Genomic DNA, 22,254 nt, shown 5'->3' on the forward strand with positions numbered 1-22,254 from the left:
TCTCCTCAGAGAGAAAGAAGGTTCAGGAGTTTCAGGTCACCCTTGGCCAAACAGCAAATTCAAGACCCAAAAAGGTGCTATAAAACACAGCACCTGTCTCAAAATAACAGAAACCAAAACAAGAAGACAAAGCAAAAACTCATAAAAAGCTCATATTGAAGGCAATGCTAATCATTGACTAGGTAGGATAAATTAAGTGGTTCTGGAATGTTATGTATTGTTTTTGTTTTTTCCTTTCTCATGAAGCTCCTGAGTCTTTCCTCCCTTTAGTTAGTTTGAAGGTCAGGATCAACAGGCCTGCTTGAAGAATATCTTAAAAGAAAGTTATAAAAAAAAAAAAAAAACCCTTAAACAACAGAGACTCTCTTGTGCTACAAAATCTTTTTAGTTGAGACATGGCCACTAGGGTAGGGGCTTTTGCCCCTACTTCTTTTTCATCACCACAGTGCACTAAATAAAAAATTGTTTGCATCAAAAGTGAAGTTGAATGAAGGGATACAGAAATGTGCAGGTTTCTACTTTGTTGTTTTTCTTTTCTTTTTTTTTCCCGTTTTTCTTTTTTTCAGAGCTGGGAACCAAACTCAGGTCCTTGCGCCTGCTAGGCAAGCACTCTACCACTAAGCTAAATCCCCAACCTCCTTTGTTGTTTTTTTTTAATGTAACCCAGGCTGCTTTAAACTCATGAAGATGCTCCTACCTCCTGACTGCTGTGGTTATGTCACCACCACACTTTCTCTCTCTCTCTCTCTCTCTCTCTCTCTCTCTCTCTCTCTCTCTCTCTCTCTCTGTGTGTGTGTGTGTGTGTGTGTGTGTGTGTGTGTGTTTGAGTGTTTTACTTGCATGGATGTATGTGTACCACATGTGCAGTTACCCAAAAGAGGGAACTGGGTCCCTGGAACTGGAATGTCAGACAACCCCCTAGCTTTACCCCCCCCCCTTCTTTTTCATTCTTTATATTTTGCCTGTTTTCCCTTGTCAATCTTCTTGTCTTAGAACAAGGTGAGGATTTTTGTTTTCTTCAGTGAATATACCCAGATCCTAAAACAGTGCCTGCCACATAGATGAATTCTATTTACTCCACCAGTACTGAGCTATTGACTGCCTGGCTGATTGAATTAGGGAAAGCAAAAGCTTTCATTAATTGAGCCACATATGCCCACCAAGTTCTTTAACAGTAAGGACAGTTCTAGACATTAGAATAAAAAAATGGAAAAAAGACTCTTGAATTGGAGCCTTTTTTATTTTTTTCCTTACTTTGTAGTTCTGGCTAGTCCGAAACTCACTATGAAGAGCAAGTTAGCTCAAACTCAAACCCACAGAGATCCCACCCTGATTCTGCACCCGGATTGCTAGAGTTAAAGGCATATGCGCCACTCCATCCAGCTTGTGGCTACTTTTAAAATGTACATCTTTGCTTGGTAAGATTAGGGAGACTGAAATTTTTACAAGTTATGAGCCAAGTGACTGTGTGCTCCAGCGGTCTCCCATCCTTTCCCAACTTCGCCCCGCCCCGCCCCACTCCACCCACCCCACGTGAAACACTAGGATCCGGATGCGCTGCCACTATAGAAGGGAAACAGGCCAGATCTGGTGACGCACATCTGTAATTCCCGCTAGGTGATAGAAGCGGAAAGGTCGCTGCAAATTTAAGGCCAGTGTGCTCCTTGCGGCCAGTTCTAGGCAAAAGATCCGTGGTGGGGTAGCCAGCTGGTGGGTGCTAGGGGAGGAGCCAGTGCTGCTCCCTGACGTCACAGGCTCTCTCCCGTGAGCACTTGCGCCCGGAGTTCGCGCGTTCTTCAGGGTAGGGGTTTGGCTCATCATGGCTGCTTGCCGAGCACAACCACCTACCTCCGTGAGTGCTGTTTGTGTGATTCTCGTGGGTTTTTTGTTTTGTTTTTCCTCCTTGTCCTGCATCTCTTTTCTTCCTGTACTCCTTCCACCCGTTGTCTGTGGTCTCGGCCTGGGGAGTGGCGGCTTTTCCGGCGCTTTGTTCCAGGGCCGACCCAGCCTGGAATTCGTCTCCGCCCACTGTCGAAGGTTTACGCTCTGTTGGAGATTAGCTCTGCTGGTTGTTATGGTTACTGGGGCCCTCTGATTTAGCTGGATGGGAAAAGGAGAAACGCCCCAGTCCTTGGGTGCATACCCCCGTTAGCTAGGCGGGAAAGCATCAGAAAACCGTACTAGGCAGCAGAGCCATGTTGATAAGCAAGAGTTAGAGCAAACATCGTTTGGAAAACTAAATTCCATTGGGTGGAGGTGGAGGGATCAGAAGGAATAGTGAACTGTCTTGACTTGCAACACTTTCTTGGTAGTTGTTAGTGGTCTTTTTATGACAGCGTCACGTTAACATCACATAAGTCACAGCACTACTATGCCTGTCTTGCACTTGTTGGCCCTTTTTGGACAGAGGAGTGATTGGATGCGATTTGGGTTTTACTTTACTGAAGTGTACTGTGGACAGTTGAACTGAAAGACTGTGGTTGAAAGCAGAACCTATGGTGCTTCATCCACAGCAGCAGAATTGAGGTACCAGAGATAAAGAAAAAGGGCCAGGCACAGTGATTTACAACTTTAATCCCAGCACTCAGAGTAGAGGCAGGCAGATCTCTTGTGAGTTTGACACCAGTCTTCATAGTGAGTTCCACGATGGCAGGGCTGAGTACAGAAACCCCATCTTGAAGAACAAACAAACCAAAAAAGAGTAAGACATTAGAATATAAAGGGGTGGATATTGTAAAAGACAAGGAGCTAGTTACAAAGTAGTCAAGGATTCAAGCTAACTGTTTGCTCAGTGAACATAGGTTTAGTGCTGGAGTGGTAGTAAGGGGACATATGTGCTGTTTGGCCTGTGTTGGGCAGAGTGATAGGACCAGATCTCAGGAGAGAAAACTCAGCTAAAGTAGAGATCTTTGGACAACAGTCATCTTTCAAAGGCTGTTCAAGGTAGGCAGTTCAGCCAGGCATGGTGGTCTAAACCTTTAATCCCAGCAGGCCTAGCAAGTTATAGGGGAGCAGGACTCCGTAGTGAGACCCTGTTTTAGAAACAACAGCAGCAACAAAGGTAGGCAATTCAAGTATTTGAGGGTAAAGTGTATAGTGTTAAGTTACATTATACAAAATTAATCTTGGGGCTTATTCAAAATACAGACCTGTTCCATTTGATTGAATAAATGCCCTTAGTCTACCCTTTTCCTTTGAACAAACAACAGGAAAAGGCAGTCTTCCCTATGTAACTGAGGCTGCCCTCAAAATGCACTGTGCAGCCCACAATGGCCTCGAATTTGATATTCTTGCTTATGCATCTATTGCTGGGATAAAGACACAGACACAGGGTTGGGGATTTAGCTCAGTGGTAGAGCACTTGCCTAGCAAGCCAAGGCCCTGGGTTCGGTCCCCAGCTCCGAGAGAAAAAAAAAAAGACACAGACACAGACACACACACACACAGACACACACACACACACACACACGCACGCACACACACGCACGCACACACACACAACCAATCCCAACCCAGCCACAGGAGATTGAATTCAGAACCTCATGCATGCTGGTTAAATGCTCTGCCACTAAACCACATGTCCTAGTATTATGTGTGTGTCTATGATGTTTATCATGTCCTAGTATTATGTGTGTGCCTATGATGTTTATGTGTAGGGTATGTGCTACAGCTAACATGTTGAGTTCACAGGACAATTTTGTGGAGTCATTTCTCTTTTTCATCTTTATGTGGGTTTCAGAGAGAAAACTTGGGTAATCAGGTTTTTGCTGTAAGTGTCTGTACCTGTTAAGCCATCTCATTGGCTTGTTTATTATTTATTTATTTATTTATTTATTTATTTATTTATTTTTGTTCTTAAATGAGCTTCTTCAAAAGGTCTGTTCCAGCCTTTCAGTTGGCTCTTTGTGAGTTAGGACTGCTTCCTCATTACCATCAGAGTCCTGTCCTTGGAGATCCAAGTCCTCTGTCAGGACCTATGTTGTCATTGCTTCTGAACCAGGAACCTCCTGAGCTCAGCTCTGGGGTTTCTCTAAGAAACCTCCTCCTGGTCTTTTTTGGGGGGTTGGGGGGATTATCAGGAGAGGAGCAGGGTCTTTCCACAAGCCCTCGCTTCCTGCAACTCACTATGCAGACCAGGCCAGCCATGAACTCACAGCAGTCTGCCTGCTTCTACCTCCTGAGTAATGGGGTGAAAAATGAGTGATATCTGCCTGTTCCCATCCCCCTCTTAAACCAAACCAAATTTGATTTCACTTTGAGAAACAAAGGTTGTCAAGTAATGGACAGAGCATCAGAGGACTAGTAACCAAAACAAAACTAACCTGAAAGAAAACAATTCGGAGCCTGGGTCCTGCCTTAGAGTCTGTGTGATATATCTTCACATGGTAGACACTGTATGCACAGGGTGCAGATATACATGCAGGCAAAACATCCATAACACGTTATAAAAAAGAAAGAAAAAGAAAGATACAGAGAGATTCCTCTGTCAGCCTTTCTCTGGCCATAGCAAGTCAACTGCCATTCTGACCCTAGGAGCTTCCACAGTATCTGGCGCACATGGCTAATCCATTACTGGAGAAAACTGAGTTTCCTTTTCCCAACACACATCTCTCTCTCTCTTTTTCTTTTCTTTTCTTTTTTTTTTTTTAAAGATTTATTTCATGTATGTGAGTACACTGTCGCTGTCTTCAGACACGTCAGAAGAGGGCATCAGATCTCATTACAGATGGTTGTGAGCCACCATGTGGTTGCTGGGAATTGAACTCAGGACCTTTAGAAGAGCAGTCGGTGCCCTTAACCACTGAGCCACACATCTTTCACACATTTTTTTTTCCGGAGCTGGGGACCGAACCCAGGCCCTTGCGCTTGCTAGGCAAGCGCTCTACCACTGAGCTAAATCCCCAACCCTCCCAACACACATCTTAAGCATGAGACTTGGTGCCCACCTCCCCTTCTCGCTGGAGCTTTGTCTGGCTTGAAATAGTGTAGGTCTTGTACATGCTGTCACAGTCTCAAATCTTATGAGCACCCGCCTTTAAAAAAAAAAAGATTTATTTTACCTATGTGCTTTGTCCACATATGTGTGCCATGTGTGCCTGGAGCTTGTAAAGGTCAAAATGAGTGTAGGATATTCTGGAACTGGAGTTATAGATGTTTGTGATCTGCCATGTATGTGGTGCTAGAACTTGAACCTGGGTCCTCTGTAAAAACCCTTCACTGCCATCTCTATTCCTAGTACTGTGGTTTTGGTTGTCCCCCACCACCTTTGTTGTTGTTACTTTCTGTGTCTTTTGCTGGCACCACACTCAAGATCCTCCAATCCAGTCTCACTGTTGAATCACATACTATGCCCTACTTTTTTTTTTACGATTTACTTTTTTTTTTTTTTAAGATTTATTCATTTATTATATATAAGTACACTGTAGCTGTCTTCAGATATACCAGAAGAGGGCATCTGATCTCTTTACAGACGGTTGTGAGCCACCATGTGGTTGCTGGGAATTGAACTCAGGACCTCTGGAAGAGTAGTCGGGTGCTTTTAACCTCTGAGCCATCTCTCTCCAGCCCCAAGATTTACTTTTTGATGTGTGGGTACACTGTAGCTGTCTTCAGACACACCGGAAGAGAGCATGAGATCCTATTATAGATGGTTGTGACCATCATGTGGTTGCAGGGAATTGAACTCAGAACTTCTGAAAGTCACTGTTCTTACTCCCTGAGCCATGGCTCTGTTCCACATCTGACACACACACACACCCCAAATAAAAATAAAAAAACAAAACAATTTTTTTTTCTTTTTTTCGGAGCTGGGGACTGAACCCAGGGCCTTGCACTCGCTAGGCAAGCACTCTACCGCTGAGCTAAATCCCCAACCCCAAAACAAATTTTTAAAGGAATTTTTTTTTTCAAGACAAGAGTTTCTCTGGCTGACCTGGAACTTGTTCTATAGACCAGGCTTTCCTACAACTCAGAGATCTGCCTACCTCTGCCTCCCAAGTGCTAGGATTAAAGGCGTGGATTTTTTTTTTCCTCTTCTTTTTTTAGGAGCTGGGGACCGAACCCAGGGCCTAGAGCTTGCTAGGCAAGCACTCTACCACTGAGCTAAATCCCCAACCCCCAAGGCGTGGATTTTTTAAAGCAATTCTTCCATCTTTACTTTTCTGCTTCCAGACTTAGAACCAGAATCAATATAAGATGAGATAACCCTAACCATGGGGCCAGTGCTATGTAATGGATTAGCCATGTGCGCCAGATACTGTGGAAGCTCCTAGGGTCAGAATGGCAGTTGACTTGCTATGGCCAGAGAAAGGCTGACAGAGGAATCTCTATCTTTCTTTTTCTTTCTTTTTTATAACGTGTTATGGATGTTTTGCCTGCATGTATATCTGCACCCTGTGCATACAGTGTCTACCATGTGCATGTAGTGTCCACAGAGGCCAGAAGAGGGTGTCAGATCACCTGGGTCTCGAGTTACAAACAGTTGTGAGCCACCATGTGGGTGCTGGGAATTGGAATTTGGTCCTCTAGAAAATTTAACTGCTGAGCCATCACTCCAGCCCTCAGGAGTCCAAATTTTAAGTGGACATTTTAAGGATCAGTACTGGTTTGTTGGAGGGGACAATATTAGGCTAAATGGCTCCTGTTTAACTATGGCTGGACTCGCTGTGGCAAGCCCTCCTCTCCATGGAGTCTGCCTTCAGCCTCCGACTGACTTTTAAAACTTTTTTGGGTTCGAGACATTTATCCTTCGATTGTCTGGATTGATTGATTGTGTCTACTTTATCCTCTGAAAGTCTTTTGATGGGCAGGATACTGTTAAGATGTTTCACTAGTTTCGTTTTCCTCAGGAGGAAGCCTGGCTTGAGGCTGCCCAGGCCTTCATCCAAGAGACCCTTTGTCCAGTGGACGAGGAGCCTAATGAACAGGTGACTCGCTCAGTAATTGACTGTGTGAAGGAGACATGGCTGTCCCAGGGGGAGAACCAGGACTTAACCTTGCCCCTCAGCTACAGGTACGGCGGCAAGGTGGGGCTTGGTGGGTGTGGGGAAGGTTGGAGGAGTGAGTGGAGAAGGTGGACGCCCGTACCCTCTTCTGCAGAATTTCCTAGTCTCCATTCAGCTTCGTTCACAAAGTCCTTCTGTCGTGGCTTGAGTCGTGTTTATAGAGAGGAGGGGAGAGGAGGAAGGTGACTTAGCTGATATGACGTGTACAGGCAGTGCTCTGTATGCCTTGTTCTTGCTGCCTGCCTTAAAACTTAGTGCTTTGCTGTATTTCTTTGTTCCTTTTTATAAGATGTGACGGAAGGGCGTTAGCGAGATCTCCTAATAACTGTTTTGTTGATCCTCCTTTATCACTTCAGAGGTAGTCACCAGCTGAAGGAAATGCTGGTCCCTCAGTCTCAGTTCTCAGTGACATCTTACCGTCTATTCATATAACTGCATTTTTAAAAGTTATGGAATTAAATTTCTTTATATGGGTATAAATATATATTTATATAGAGATGTTGGAGGCCAAATGAGGGCATCGGATTCCTTCAGGTTGTAGTTACAGACAGTGTGAGCCACTATGTGGATGCTGAGAATTCAACCTTGGTCTTCTGGAAGAGCAAACAGTGCTCTTTTGTTTGTTTGCTTTGTTTTGGTTTTTTGAGACAGGGTTTGGGTAGCTCTGGTTGCCCTAGAACGCCCTCTGTAGACCAGGCTAACCACCTGAACTCAGTTCCACCTCTCTGCCTCCCAAGCTGAGGTTAAAAGTGCACACCATTGCCTCTTAATTAGCTGTGGAGCCATTGTTCCAGCCTGTGTGTGGAGGGTTTTTTTTTTTGTTTGTTTGTTTGTTTCCTTTATCTGCATTTATTTTATGCTGAATTTATTCCCGTGCCATGAGTTTTTGTTTCTTCAGTTTCTTCTGGGATATCTTTTTCTTCTGTGCAACCAACCTCCTCTTCTGGCTTTGGAACAATTTGTTCCTTCTCAGTGAAGATCATCTCAGTGTGGCAGGGGGAGCTCATGGATGGGTTAATCCATCCATGAACTCTGTAGCATCTTAGGTGCCTGTTCACCTGGATGTGTTCAATGACTGGAGAATCTACATCCAAACCATTTTTATACATATACACTGTAGCTGTCAGAACAGGACATAGGATCTTGTTATAGATGACTGTGAGCCACCGTGTGGTTGCTGGGATTTGAACTCAGGACCTCTGGAAGAGCAGTTGGTGCTCTTAACTACTGAGCCACATCTCCAGCCCCTTGTGGAGTCTTTAGTGTTCTGTGTGGACACTTATTTCCTCAGACTGCTCCTGAAGTCTCCTTCATGTCTCTTGGTCTTTTGTTGTCGAGATATTCATCAAAGGCTTTGTGTTTCCCTTAGAGACATTGCCTGGCCTTTAGACCCAGACCCTATCCTTAATTTCCTAGGCAGGCATCTCCTAGTCCAGCTCTTCTTCAGCCCCTCTTTAGGTGCTTGGTGCTGTGTCTAGGTTGAGTCTTTCTCACCATAACTGATGTGCAGAACTACTTTCTTCACTTTGCAGCTTTGTCTCAGTACAGAATCTGAAGACGAATCAGCATCTCCCATGCTGCAGCCACCTGTCCTGGAGTGACAATGCTTACCAGGCTTGGACCCGAGGAGCTGGGCCAGGAGGCAGTGTCCTGCCCCGGGAACAGCTGTTACTTTTAGGGACACTAGTAGACCTATTAGGAGATTTGGAACAAGAGTCTAGGAGTGGAGGCCTGTATGTGAGAGATAACACTGGAACCTTGGACTGTGAGGTGAGTAGAATGGGGACCATCTGCCTCCCGTGTGAACAGGAGCTGTAAAAGTTAGGTGCTCAGGTCCTGGCTAACCTGTGGCTTTGATCTCTTCTAGCTTATAGATCTAGACCTTTCTTGGTTGGGCCATCTCTTCCTGTTCCCCAGTTGGAGTTACCTCCCTCCCGCCAAGAGGAATTCCTTGGGGGCAGGGCACTTGGAGCTGTGGGGTACACCTGTGCCAGTATTTCCTTTGACTGTCAGTCCTGGCCCCCTCACGCCTATCCCTGTCCTCTACCCAGAAAAGGCGTCCTACCTGCTCAGATACAGGTAATTTTCCACTCTTAGGAAAGGAAGGAACACTGGGAAATTTAGAGGATGATGGTATTTTCCATGGAGGAAGACATTTTGGTAGTAATATACATGATAGATGGAACAAGGGAACACTAGAGTTTGAAATATCAAGAAAGTTGTGAGGAAAGCTTGGAGCTGGTTGTGGCTTACTCTATAATCCCAGCATTCAGGACATTGAAGCAGGAAGGCTGTGGAGCCTATGTAGTGAGTTCCAGGGGAAGCATTCATACACATAAAATAAGATTTCTTTTCAAGATATGGTTCCTCTGTGTAGTACTGGCTGTCCTAGAACTCACTCTGTACAACAGACTGGGCTTGAACTCAAATTCATCCACCTCTGCCTCCCAGGTGCTAGGATTAAAGACATGCACCACAATGCCTGGCTTGATAATTTTTTTTCTTTTCTTTTCTTTTTTTTCGGAACTGGGGACCGAACCCAGGGCCTTGCGCTTGCTAGGCAAGCGCTCTACCACTGAGCTAAATCCTCAACCCTTCCAATAATTTTTTTTTTTAAAGAAACCAAATTGCTTTCGTATACCTGTGTGTACCTACATGCATATGGCTAACCTTAAGTGTCATTCCTCGGACAATAGGAGAAATAGGCCCTCTTTGACCTCACTAGTCACATAGCCCCACCTGTCTCATCTCCCACCACAGGGATCATGCTACCACACTGGCTGTTTAAAAAGTTGGTTCTAGCAGTAGAGCTTGTATTTAGAAGTCAGACAAGCACTCTCTCCCAGTCCCCAAGAGGATTCTTTGTGTGTGTGTTTATGAAAATCCCATCTTAGCACACAGACACACAGAGGTCAGAGAACAATCGAGGGATGGTTCTCTCCTTCTGTGGTTCCCAGGATCAAATCCAGTCCTCATCCTTGGCAGAAAACATCTTTCCCACCAAAGCTGCCTTTGCCTGCTAAGGACGTATACCATGTGTGAGGTCAAGATGGGTTGGACAGTTTTTAGATAATAGCTTAGAATTATTGATAATTTACACTGCTACAAGATTGTTCTTTACAGTGGAAGGGAAGATTTGTAGAAAAGGAAAGAATCAAAATGTCTTTTTTTCTTCTTTCCTTAGAAAGAAATGCAAAATAAAGGAGCTAAATCTTGCTGGAAAACTGGTCCATCTGAGTGCCCTGATGGTAACTCAGAACAAAAGGTACTTCATCATGACACTTGGTGAATTAGCCCAAGCTGGCAGCCAGGTGTCCGTCATTGTCCAGGTGAGGACCAGGGTAAAGTGGGGCATATGGGAGTAGAGGGGTACAACCAAGAGAACACAGGGAGAGGTAAGCCGGACACAGGAGGACAGATTTCAAGTTTCTTATGTGTGTATCTGGATTAATACATAAAATATGGAAGTAAAAACTGGAGGAAGGAAACAGTCTAAAGGCAGGCAAAGAGGATGATGGGAGAAAAGACAAAGCTAAGGAGATGGCTTAGGAAAGCCCTTTCCCTATGCACATGAGAGCCTGGCCTTGATCCTTATGGAAAAGCCTGGCACAGGAGCATGGCTTGTAACCTCAGTGACAGTGCAATGGAAGACACAGAGCCCTGGAAATGATATCTACAATTGATTTTGACATCCACGTGAATGGGCATAGGGCATCTGCCCACATGTGCACCTGCACACACACACTAGAAAGATGGATGCTGGGGTGGTGGCTCATGCTTTTAATCCTTACACTAGGGAGGCAGAGAGGCAGGCCAAGGACAACTTAATGTATGTACATAGCAAGTTCCAGGCCAGCCAAGTCTATGTAGTAAGACCTTGTCTCAGGGAGAGGGAGGGAGAGACAAGAGGAGGGGTGGTAGCTTTGCTCTTCCAGAGGACCCAGGTTTGGTTCCCAGAAGCCACATGACACCTCACAAGTGTTTATACTTGCAGTTCCAAAGGATCCAACTTGAGCACTGCATGCAAGTGGTACATAGATGTCCACGCATGCAAAACATCCATCTACACAGAGTTTAAATAAATACATTTAGAAAAAGAAAGACAAGTTCTGGGAGGTAGTAGCACACCATTAATGCTAGCACTCAGGAGGCAGAGGCAGGTAGAGCCAGCCTGATCTACAAAATGAGCTTCAGGACAGCCAAGGCTACTTGGAAAACCAAAAACAGCAAACCAAAACAACACCCCCATCCCCAAAAATCCCCTGAAATCCACAAAAAGGAAAGAAAGGACATGATCACATGTCTCTGTATTACTGCTTGGGTTTTTGTCTTCCCATGATCTGAAACATGGTAAAGAGGAGTGAATAACCTGTGATGTAACATCCGCCTCAATACTGGAGTCATGTCCTCAGCTCATATGAATGAAATAAATGGTTGGCTTGTATGCTCTGGTGTGAGAGAGAACATGTTGAACATGATTTTCTTGATGGGATATTTATTATTTGGAAAGAAATTTCAGGGATGGTTTGTATCTTTATGAAAGGTTTATGAAATATGTAGCATTCCCTGTTAATGCGGAGAGATCCTTAAAGTTCAGTAGCTTATAACACTAAGAGTTCAACACTAATTGTGGCTCCATAGTGAGTCTAAAGCCAGCCTGGGCAATTGGAGACCTTGTGTGAAACAGAGTCAAACAAAACAATAACAAAAGCCAACCGAACAAACAGAAGACAAAGAATAAGGAAAGTCATGAGGTCTTTGGAGTCAAATTGTTGTGGGAAGGGCCTTTAACAGACAGGCAGCATTATGGGTAGTGGGTGAGGTCTCTTGTATAATGTTACCTCCCTCTGCCTAAGCCAGATTCCTGCTCAGATGGTGTGGCACCGAGTCCTCCGGCCTGGTAGGGCCTATGTGCTGACAAAATTGCGAATAACCAAGACCCGGGGTCACCGTTCCTGTATTTGGACAACCATTCCATCTTCAACTCTGATGCCACTGAGACCAGGCTATGTGCAAGAGCTGGAGCTGGACGTAGCGTTTGCAGACGCTGGCCATAAACCGCTGCCCGAGCCCACCAGCTCCAGAGACAGCAGAGGCCAAGAGGGGCTTGTCCGAGGTTCCAAAGTCTTGCATTATTTGGTGAGTGAGAGGTACTGATCTAGAGGTCGTGACACTTACACTGTGAGCCTCTGAAGGAGGAGGAAATAGTGGCCAACCGGACCTCTGTCCCCTGTGCAGGGAACAGTCACTGACGTGTTGAACGAGTCTGCCAGCCTCTACATTCTTGATGGGCAGCTGATTCTCTGCCTTGCATACCAGAAGATCCATGGCCTCAGGCGGGTTATTCGACCAGGGGTCTGTCTGGAGGTATGTCAGATATCAGACGTAGAGATGAGAAGACCCTCAGTTTATGGGAGATGGGTGACCTCGGAGAGAATGAGTTTTGATGGAAAATGAGATAGGCAACATTGGGGGACATGAATTTCTCTTGGAACCTGGGGTGGAGAAACAGTAGCCATCTCTACAGGAGTTAAGCTGGGGGTCTCACCTCTACCCTTGTTGTTTTTGGATTATTTTGTTTTGTCTTGTTCAAGAGATGGTTTTTCTGAAGTTTAGTTGTTATGAGCCAGTCATAGTGGGTAGTAGGAACTGAACTTGAGTCCTATGTAAGAGTAGTACTTTTCTTTTAACTGCTGAGCCATCTCTCCAGCCCTTAGGTAGTTTTTTTGGTCTTATTTGTTTTGAGACAGGGTCTCACTATGAAGCCTTGGCTGATCTGAAATTTGCTATATAAACTAAGCTGGCCTAAACCTCCAACCCCCTGTCTCTGATTTGGAGCACTGCAGTCACAAGCATTGCTTTTTTACATCTTAGTAGCTCAAGCTGGCCTCAAGCCTCTGTGTAGCCAAAGATGGCCCTTTATCTTCGAGTCCTCCTGCCTCTGTCTCCCAAGTGCTGGGATTCACAGGCATGTGTGGCCATAAAATTTTAGAAATGGTTCTCTTTTACCCCGCACTAGGTCCGGCACCGCAGTGCCCCAAGATGTCTGGTGGACATCTTCATCTCAGTCAGCAAAGCCTCTCACCAGCTTAGCTCTATCCCATATCACACTGCTGATGGCTTCTCTCTGAGCCTGGCAACAATCTGGCTACCCGTCTAGTTCCCAAGGGAGGTTGCCATCATGCCAGAAATATACATCTCAATTCTGTGACGGCCCAGTGTCTCCACCACCACAAATTCTCTTAAACTTAAATCACCATATGAAAGAACACACAACACAATAACCTCTATCTAATTGATGGTATATAATTTTCTCATCTAGACACACACACACACAAATCTGTACACATCCATCCCATAAGAATATTCATAACAACCTGTAAATGTGCAGAGAGGAATCTTTTTTTTTTTTTTTTTTTTCAGAGCTGGGGACCGAACCCAGGGCCTTGCGCTTCTTAGGCAAGCGCTCTACCGCTGAGCTAAATCCCCAACCCCTGCAGAGAGGAATCTTAACATCAGCCTCCATGTTCCCTCTGATGCTTCCTCCGCCTCCTCCCATCTCTTCTTTCTAAAACTTTTTTCCCGCCCATCCTTCTCATCTCCAATGACAGGCCTTGTTCTATCTTGTACCTGTATGACATCCTACAGGTGTGTACTACACACACTGTTTACCTCTGCTTTTCTGTTTTCCCTGCAGCTCCGTGATGTTCATCTCCTCCAGGGCCTGGGTGGAGGAACAACAAAACCTGTGCTGGCCCTTTGTCTCCATGGCACTGTTCGCCTGCAAGGCTTTTCTTGTCTTAAGCCTCAGAACTTGCCGTCCTACAAAGTTCATGGTGCCTCCTTGTATGAGCAATTGGTGTGGAAATGTCAGTTAGGACTTCCCTTATACTTATGGGCTACCAAGGCCCTGGAGGAGCTGGTCTACAAGTGAGGAGGATGGAGATTGAGGATCGGGGGTGGAGATGGGTGGGAGGATGTTAATTTCTCTGTAGAGGAAGCAAGATCCTGGAAGAGACAGATCTTGGGGAAATGACTGTATTTCTCCCCCTGGCCAAGGCTCTGTCCCCATGTGTTGAGATGTCAACAGTTCCTGAAGCACTCCTCTCCTGGGAAGCCCAGCTTGGGACTGCAGCTCCTGGCTCCCTCCTGGGATGTTCTTATTCCACCTGGCAGCCCCATTCGGCATGCACACAGTGAGATCCTGGAAGAACCACATAACTGTCCCCTTCAGAAGGTATGAGGATGTGGGGACGCTTGGCATCAGAGCTAATGCCTGAGGACCCCAGGTAACGGGCGTAGTGATCATTTCTCTCTCCGCACAGTATACTCCGCTGCAGACCCCCTACACTTTCCCTACTATACTTGCCCTGGCAGAGGAAGGGCAGCACAGGGCTTGGGCTACCTTTGACCCAAGGGCCCTGCTGCCTTTCCCAGAAGCCTTTCACCTGACAAGCTGTCAACTGAATCGTCGCCTAGCCTGGTCCTGGCTCTGTCTGCCATCCAGTATGTTCCAGCCAGCCCCGGTAAGGGAATTCTAGAAGGTTTAGGGAACTACCTGTTGCCAGTTTCATCACAAATACTTATTCAGATCACATGTTTTTGTTTTTTGTTTTTGTCATTTGACTATGCTGCTTTGTGCATCTGTGCGTGCATGCGTGGGTGTTTGAGACAGGGTCTGTGTAACCCTGGCTGTCCTGGAATTTACTCTGTAGACCAGGCTGGCCATGAACTCACAAGAGATCTGCCTGCCTCTGCTTCCCAAGCACTGGGATTATTGCTTTCTAATTAGACTGCTGTATTTGTTTTTGCCCCTCATCAATTTGTTCTTTTTATAGCAACTAGAAAGAATGAAAGAAATTGTAGCTTGGGTCAGCCGTGGTAGTACATGTCTTAATCCTAATACTTAGGGGGAGAAATGAATGGATCTCTTTGAGTTGGCCAACCTGGACTACGTAGACCCTGTCTAAAACAGCGAGAACAGCAACAACTAAAACCATGCTGGGCATGGTGCTTAGCCTGTTTCAGGCTACACAGGTTATCTAGTTTCAGGCTAGCTAGGGATACACAGCAAGACCCTGCCTCAGAGACAAACAAAATAAAACAAAACAAAAGGGGGGTTGGGAGACCTGGAGAGATGACTCAGTAGTTAGGAGCACTGGCTACTCTTTCAGAGGGTCCTGAGTTCAGTTCCCAGATACCACATGGTGGCTTACAACTCTCTATAAAGGGATCGATGCCCTCTTCTGGAATACAGGTGTACATACAGACAGAGCAACTCATCCATTAAGAAAAAAAAAGTCAGTGACAGTGGTGGCCTGAGCTTGATCCCCAGAATCTGCATGGTGAGAAAAGAGAGCTGACTCCCTCAAGAAGTTGTCCTTTGACCTCCACAAAAGTGAAATGACACCCCCAATAAATGTAATAAAACAAGCCCCCAAAACGTAGCTTAGAATATAGAATTCTGTTGGGTTTTGCTTTGTTTTTGTTATGGCTTTGGTGTTTTGCTTTGCTTGTTTTGTTTAAACCTGAAGCAGTCTTGTTGTGTAGCCCAGGCTGGCCTCAAACTCCCAGAGGTTCTCCTACCTCAGCTTTCTGATCACTGGGACTACGAGTATGTATGCACCACCATGTTCAAGAGAGCAATTTAGTTCGTACTCTTAGCTGTGTAAGTGCTTGCCTTTGTTGCTGATAATGTTTAAAACAGCACACGACATATGGTAGATGCTCAGTGGACCTTTTTTATTTTTAGAGAGACAGGATCTCTCTGTGAACCATGGCTAGCCTAGAACTCATAATATAGACCAAGACAGCCTCAAACTTAGAACAGTCCTGCCTCTGTCTCCAAGTTCTGGGCTCACACCCAGTCCCTGATGTTTGTTTAATAAATATTAATAGCTTGTCCTTTATTTCCTTCAGGTTTTACTTGGGGTCCTGGTGGCTTCGTCTCATAAAGGTTGTCTGCAGCTTCGGGACGTAAGAGGTTCACTGCCCTGTATACCCTTGCCTGAGAGTTCACAGCCCCTCATTGACCCAAAGCTCATAGGTGCGGAGTTGAGAGATGGAAAGATGATGGTGGCGGGAGGAGAGCTCAGTGCAGGGAGCTGGGAGAGGAAGTGTCTCCTGGGCTTTCTTAAGGACGTCGATCAGCTACAGCTCCCAACATCATCCCTCCTACACTCCATGGCTCCTAAACACTTACCTTCCTGCTTCCTACATTCATAATCTGGAAGAACACTGGTCTTATTGGACTTACTGAGATTCGTAAAAAAGGAGCCTGGGATGGTGGGCTAGCCTTTAATCCCAGCAGAGGCCGTTGGATCTCTGTGAGTTCACCATCAACCTGATTTACATAGTAAGTTCCTGGACAGCCAGAACTATATAATAGACCCTGTCTCAAAAAAACAAACAAAAACAAACAGGCAAAAAAGCAAGCAAACAAAACAACAAGGGAAACCCTAGAGAGGAAAATGTGTTACATTTAGAAAAAAGCACGTTACACTTTTGGGGGGAAGAACAAGGCCTGAGAGCTAGGGCAGGCTTGCACGTGCAAATGGAGTATTTTCTGCTTGGAGTGGTTGCCTTGGGGCTGAGGTGATGAGGTGTGGAGGTCCACCTCAGAAGACGGCAGTGGCCTGGGATGACACAGGTCTGCCCAGTGGTCTGCTTCACTTCTTTTCCCACAGTCCTTTCCTTCTAAGATAGAAAACTCTCTTCATCTAGGCTGCCTGGTGCGGGTAGAGAAATTCCAGCTGGTAGTAGAGAGAGAAGTCAGGAGCAGCTTCCCTTCCTGGGAGGAGCTGGGCATGGCAAGCCTCATCCAGAAGAAGCAGGCCAGGTCAGTTCTCCGGAACGGTGCTTATCCTCCTGGCTCTGAGGGGAAGGAAGAACCTGGTGTGTGTGGATTTGGGATCCGAATCACCCAATTCCTATATCACTAAAGATCTGCCTCTTCCAACAGAGTCTATGTCCAGTTCTACCTGGCTGATGCCCTGATCCTGCCTGTGCCCAGACCCACTGTTGGTTTAGAACCATCTGAGACAGCCTCCTCCTGCCCAGAGGGACCCCAGGTGGGACAGAGCCGGCTGTTCTTACTGTTCTACAAGGAGGCCCTCATGAAACGTAACTTTTGTCTCCTTCCGGGAGATAGTTCACGACCTGCAGAGCCCACCCTGAGTTTCCGTGTGTCAGGAACTTGGCTTTGTGGCACACAGAAGAGGGAGGGTTCTGGATGGAGCCCACCTGAGTCTCTGGCCGCAGAGAACAAGGACCAAAAGGTAACTGGGACTCCGGGTTCCTGGGCCTGACCTCCTGTGCCCTGTGCTCACACTGCAGCTCAGTGCTGTGCTGCCTTTCCTCATAGGTCTTCTTCATCTTCCTTGGCTCTTCAGTTCAGTGGTTTCCGTTCTTGTACCCAAACCAAGTCTACCGGCTCGTGGCTCCTGACTCAGTGAGTGCTTTCCTCTTGCACATCAGAAAGCTAGTTGGATTGAAGTCTGTAGCAGGCATGCTAGTCCTGGGTCCTCTAGATCTCCTGGAAGAGGCAGAATTTAGGGGGACTGAGTCATCTGTTGGGATCCCTTTCTTCACTGCGCTCTGGGAAGAAGTCAGCATTGGAGAACTTAGGGAACTTCCTTGTGGCCTAGGCACATGCAGAGGCAATTGTCTTCATGTTTCTCAGCAGACACCAGCGTTGTTTGAGACAAACCATTCATCTGGCACACCTCACCGTCCTCTGGAATTGACTGACTATGTGTCTTGCCTCACTATCCAAGAGGACTGGACCCTGGAACTTGGGAGCTCTCAGGACATACCTAATGTACTAGAGGTCCCTAGAACACTGTCTGAGTCCTCACTGGCTCACCTGCTCAGTGACAAGTAAGTGTCATCCATTATCTCTGCTCTGTGCTGGCAGGGCTGACTGAGCACTGTGTTCTCTGCTTTACACAGTTCTTTAGTGTGATGTCAGTGTAAGGGGGGTTCTCTTCAGTCTTTCTCGTCACTGTGGAATAGTCACAAACTTTCTCCTCCTCCCCTCCTCCCCTCCACACTTTTGTTGTTGAGACAGGATCTAGTCTTTCAGCTGGTCTGGAAGTTGCTATGTATCTGAAGATGACCTTTGATTCCTGCTCTACCGCCTAAATGCTGTTGAGCATCTGTCGCTCAACCCACAATTAAAGAAAGGCTTTAGCAATAAAAGAAAACAGATAGAAAATACAAGGAAGAAGATGGCAGTGCCAAGAAGGACCTGAGTTCAGTGGGGTGCAGTCAGTGGATGAATGCAGAAACATGGTATTTCATAGACGGTTTTGTAGCTGAGTACAAAGGAAAAGCTGTTTTTCGTGTGAAGAAAAATTCTACTGGATTATGTGTAATTCTTATGAGGCTGGTTTTTATTACTGAAACTGAATATAAGCCGGGCATGGTGGTATCCATGTTTAATCCAAGCACATGGAAGGCAGAGTCAGGCAGATCTCTGAGTTTGAGGCCAGCCTAGTCAACATACGGAGTACAGGCCGTCTCACCGTCACAGAAGAAGAAGGGAAGTGACTGCAGAGGGCTGGAAACATGGCTCTGTAAGTAAGAACTGGCTGTTGTTTCAGAGGACCACAGCCAGCTCACAACTCCATCTCCAGCTGATCTGACGCCCTCCTCTGGCTTCTGGGGGTCTTGGAGCACACCCGTGCACAGACAGAGGCAGGGAGCACACCCGTACACATAAATAAAAGCTGAAGACAAAGCAATTGGGTGGAGGTGGCACCTGTAATCCTAGCACACCCAGCCTAGGAGAGAACTGCCATTAGTTTTAAGACAGATCTTGTCTAAAAACTAAACAAGAGAAGGAGGATTGTGTTTAATTTTTATGAGACTGATATTTTATGTGTATGAGTGTATTCCCTGCATCTGTCTGTGCACCAAGATCCTCAGAAGCCAGAAGAGAGTGCCAGATCCTCTGGAGCTGGAGTTATAGACAGTTGTCTCAAAGGATTAAAAAAAAAAAAAAAAAAAAAAGGAGAAAAGGAAGAGGAGTTGTAGTCAAAATGACTGTTTCCAGAAACCTGCTTCTTCAGGAAGCATAGACTAAAGGGTGGTCTAGCTGGGGATGGCTCCTTCTCTATCTTGTGAGCTGATCTCTCGGTTGTGTGATTCCTCATGGATCTCTCTCTTTTTCAGCTCCCCCAATTTCTTGGTGTCTTTCTCTGCTGAGGTTTTGTCTCGGATACTGTGTGAACCACCTCTGGCCCTTCGCAGGATAAAACCTGGTAAATGCTTTCCTCTGGGGAAGAAGGTATGAGTTGACAGATGGGACCTTGTAGTCCTGGCTGATCACTGGCCACCCTTCCCTCTATCCATAGGGAATGCTGGGGCTATTAAAGCAGGTGTGAAGCTAACAGTAGCTCTAGAAATGGAGGACTGTGACTATCCCCCTCACCTGGACATATATATCGAAGATCCACACTTGCCTCCCCCAATAGGACTCCTTCCAGGAGCCCGAGTCCACTTTAGCCAGCTGGAGAAAAAGATTTCCAGGTGAAGACCTACATCATATGGCCACACCTTCTTTGCTTACTGATGTCGTCTTGAATACTCACCCCCACCTAACTGTGCCACAGGACATGTTTTCTTTGCTTTACTGTTTTTTTGTTTTGTTTTAGGACAGGGTCTCACTCTGTACTCCTGGCTATTTTGCAACCTCCCATATAGCTCAGGCTAGCCTCAAACTTACAGCCCCCCTCCTGCCTCTGCCTCTGTCTCCAGATGCTGGGAGTACTATGCTCAGCTTTGCTGTGACTTTGGTTATTAGTCTGCTGTCTGTTGTCTGCCATCTTCTCTGCTTTAATAGAGCTGGATGTGCCCCCGGGGTAGAAGAGTTAGCCCAGCCTTCGAGGCGTGATCCCAGTCTCTTCCTCCTCCTCCTTCCTCTTCCTGACTGCTCTGTCTTCATCCCCGACTCCTTCTCTCTGCAGATCCAACGTTGTTTACTGTTGCTTCCGGTCAACCACTTCTGTGCAGGTCCTGAGCTTCCCCCCAGAGACCAAAGCCAGGTCAGTGTTGAGGCTCTGATGTCTACATTTCCCAACTTCACACTGACATTTTACTCACGTGCCTGGCCTAGAATGTTTGCCACAGATGTAGTCTTCTCTGATCACAAAAGAATGCTTTTTTGAGTCAGAAGGATTTCATATGCTCCAAATAGAAAAAAATACCCATTACCCAGAAAAACTTGAGATCCTAAGCTCTTTAAGGCTTTTCTCTTTGCACGGATGTTGTTCCTGATGAATGTCTTGATATTCAAGCCCAAGAAATTCTTGGTGGCTCCTGGAGATCAGGAACCAGAGTGTGGCAAGGGCTGTGTGCTTCCAGGCGTGCGTAGAACTCACGGCTGTCCCTATCCCCATCCCTGTGCTTGTTAGGGCCAGTTAGATTTACCTTACTTTCTTTTTTTCTGATTTATTTATTTTATTTATATGAGTACACTTGACTTAGGGTTTTGAGATTGTTTTACTATTTTGTCCACGTAGCCTTCATTTTTAATTTAGGGCAGCCTAAAGCCTACTCTGGGATCTAGGTGTGTCTCCCACGCCCAGCTTCTGTGTCTGCTACTCATTGCTCTCTCTCCTCAGTGCTCCCTTGCCCCACATCTGCCTGGCTGAACTTCTCCAAGGTGACCGGCCTCCCTTCCAGGCCACTACCTCTTGCCATATTGTGTATGTCCTGAGCCTTCAGATCCTGTGGGTGTGTGCCCATTGCACCAGCATCTGTCCCCAGGTATTGGGAGAGGACAGGCTGAGCTGGGTGTCAAGTGCCAGAGTGGCGCCATTGGAGGAAGGGGGGCTTTTCCAACTGTGTCTTGTTTATCCCAGGGGAAGTGTAGTCGTCAGGACCCCAGTTGTCCATCTCAGAGGGCTATAAGCCAGGCCAGCATCAGGTAGGCAACCTGTTACACTGGCTACTCCCTAGTTATACGGCTTCTGATGTCTGAGTAGCATGATTTTTGTTTCATGAAAGTTGCTTACTACTTGAATGTGGGGTATGTGGTATACCTGTAATCCAAGCATCAGGTAGAGGGTGGTGCTGAGTCAGGAGAACTGCTGTGAGTTTGAGGAACTCCATATTGATATCAGGCCAGATGGGCTACATAGCAAGACCCCATCTCGCACTCCTACCTCCCTTTTTTAAATGAAGATAAAGTGAGCTACACTGTGGAAGTGCTGTGGTCAGGGTCTGTTAGGTCTGGGGACGGATGGTCCGTGTGGGTTTGCTTGGGCAATTTTGCTTCCCTTCCCTTAGGCTCCTGGTAGAAGATGGCACCGCAGAAGCCACAGTGACCTGTAGGAATCATCATGTGGCAACAACACTAGGACTGAGTCCTAGTGAGTGGTCCAATGTCCTAGATCGTGCAAGGGGGCCAGGGAGAGTGGCCTTGCAGTTTAAAGGGCCAGGAGCCCAAACAGAGGTAAGAAGTTCTCTGATAGATGTTCACGTTCTTGGGGGTTTGGCGCGGGATTAGAAACTTGGGTTCCAATTAATCCTGAGTTTTCCTTTCTAGTCTGCAAGCAAAACCGGTGAACCCTTGACCCTGCTCCTCCAGACACTTTGTACCAGCCCCTTTGTCCTCCGACCCATTAAGCTTTCCTTTGCGCTTGAAAGGAGACCTTGTGATATTACCCCAATAGGTATGGACAAGGTGATAGGTCCTACAAAGGCATGTGGGTGGGGGCTGGACAGGGGCTTTCTAGACTGGGGAGGAAAATGGTAGATAGGAACTAAAAAACAGAACACACAGGATGTTTGCTCTTGCTATCGCAGAACCACCCCGGCTGCAGCAGTTCCAGTGTGGAGAGCTCCCTCTGCTGACCAGAGTGAATCCCAGGCTCCGATTGGTCTGCCTTTCTCTGCAGGAGCCAGAGCTCCCCAGCCCTCCACAAGCTTCTGCTGCTGCTTCTTAATGACACTGCCTAAGGTGGCCTCCCAGAGCTTCCAGAACCGCAGACGCTGGAGTCAGGAACTCCTGCCCCGCTGTGATTTCTAGTTATTCTGGTGTCAGCATGCCTTGGAAACACTGAAAACAGATTGCGGCATGATAATGGTGTTTTCTCCAGTTGGCTTAGAACACCTACACTCAGAGGTGTCCTGCCCTGACCTTGGGTTCTGCCTTGTGGGAGAAAGCAGAACAAAGAACTTGCCCCTTATGACTGTGTTGTTATGATAACCCTTTGGGCCACAATAAACCTCTCTGAGGACTCTC

The 22,254-nt window shown here is 46.5% G+C and overlaps 1 protein-coding gene across 3 annotated transcripts; it reads left to right on the plus strand.

Moving 5' to 3' along the window:
- Positions 1–644: 644 nt before the first annotated feature.
- On the plus strand, positions 645–22,254 carry Ctc1 (CST telomere replication complex component 1). 3 transcript variants are annotated; one of them, XM_006246699.5, is made up of 23 exons: positions 645–1,852; positions 6,849–7,012; positions 8,537–8,774; positions 8,872–9,083; positions 10,189–10,333; positions 11,865–12,143; positions 12,243–12,371; positions 13,702–13,934; positions 14,064–14,241; positions 14,330–14,530; positions 15,924–16,050; positions 16,728–16,842; positions 16,966–17,281; positions 17,368–17,454; positions 17,686–17,882; positions 19,179–19,267; positions 19,361–19,535; positions 19,973–20,050; positions 20,630–20,774; positions 20,870–20,934; positions 21,297–21,462; positions 21,556–21,682; positions 21,816–22,254. In XM_006246699.5, the coding sequence occupies exons 1-23, from the start codon at positions 1,820–1,822 to the stop codon at positions 21,953–21,955; spliced, it is 3,639 nt and encodes a 1,212-aa protein (XP_006246761.1). In that variant the 5' UTR covers positions 645–1,819; the 3' UTR covers positions 21,956–22,254. The 3 variants fall into 3 exon arrangements, with proteins under 3 accessions (XP_006246761.1, NP_001100480.1, XP_006246762.1); NM_001107010.1 differs by having other exon boundaries at positions 1,600–1,852; positions 17,689–17,882; XM_006246700.3 differs by lacking the exons at positions 645–1,852; positions 6,849–7,012; positions 8,872–9,083 and having other exon boundaries at positions 8,638–8,774.

The sequence above is a fragment of the Rattus norvegicus genome, chromosome 10, assembly GCF_036323735.1.
Source record: "Rattus norvegicus strain BN/NHsdMcwi chromosome 10, GRCr8, whole genome shotgun sequence".
Classification (NCBI taxonomy): Eukaryota; Metazoa; Chordata; class Mammalia; order Rodentia; family Muridae; genus Rattus; species Rattus norvegicus.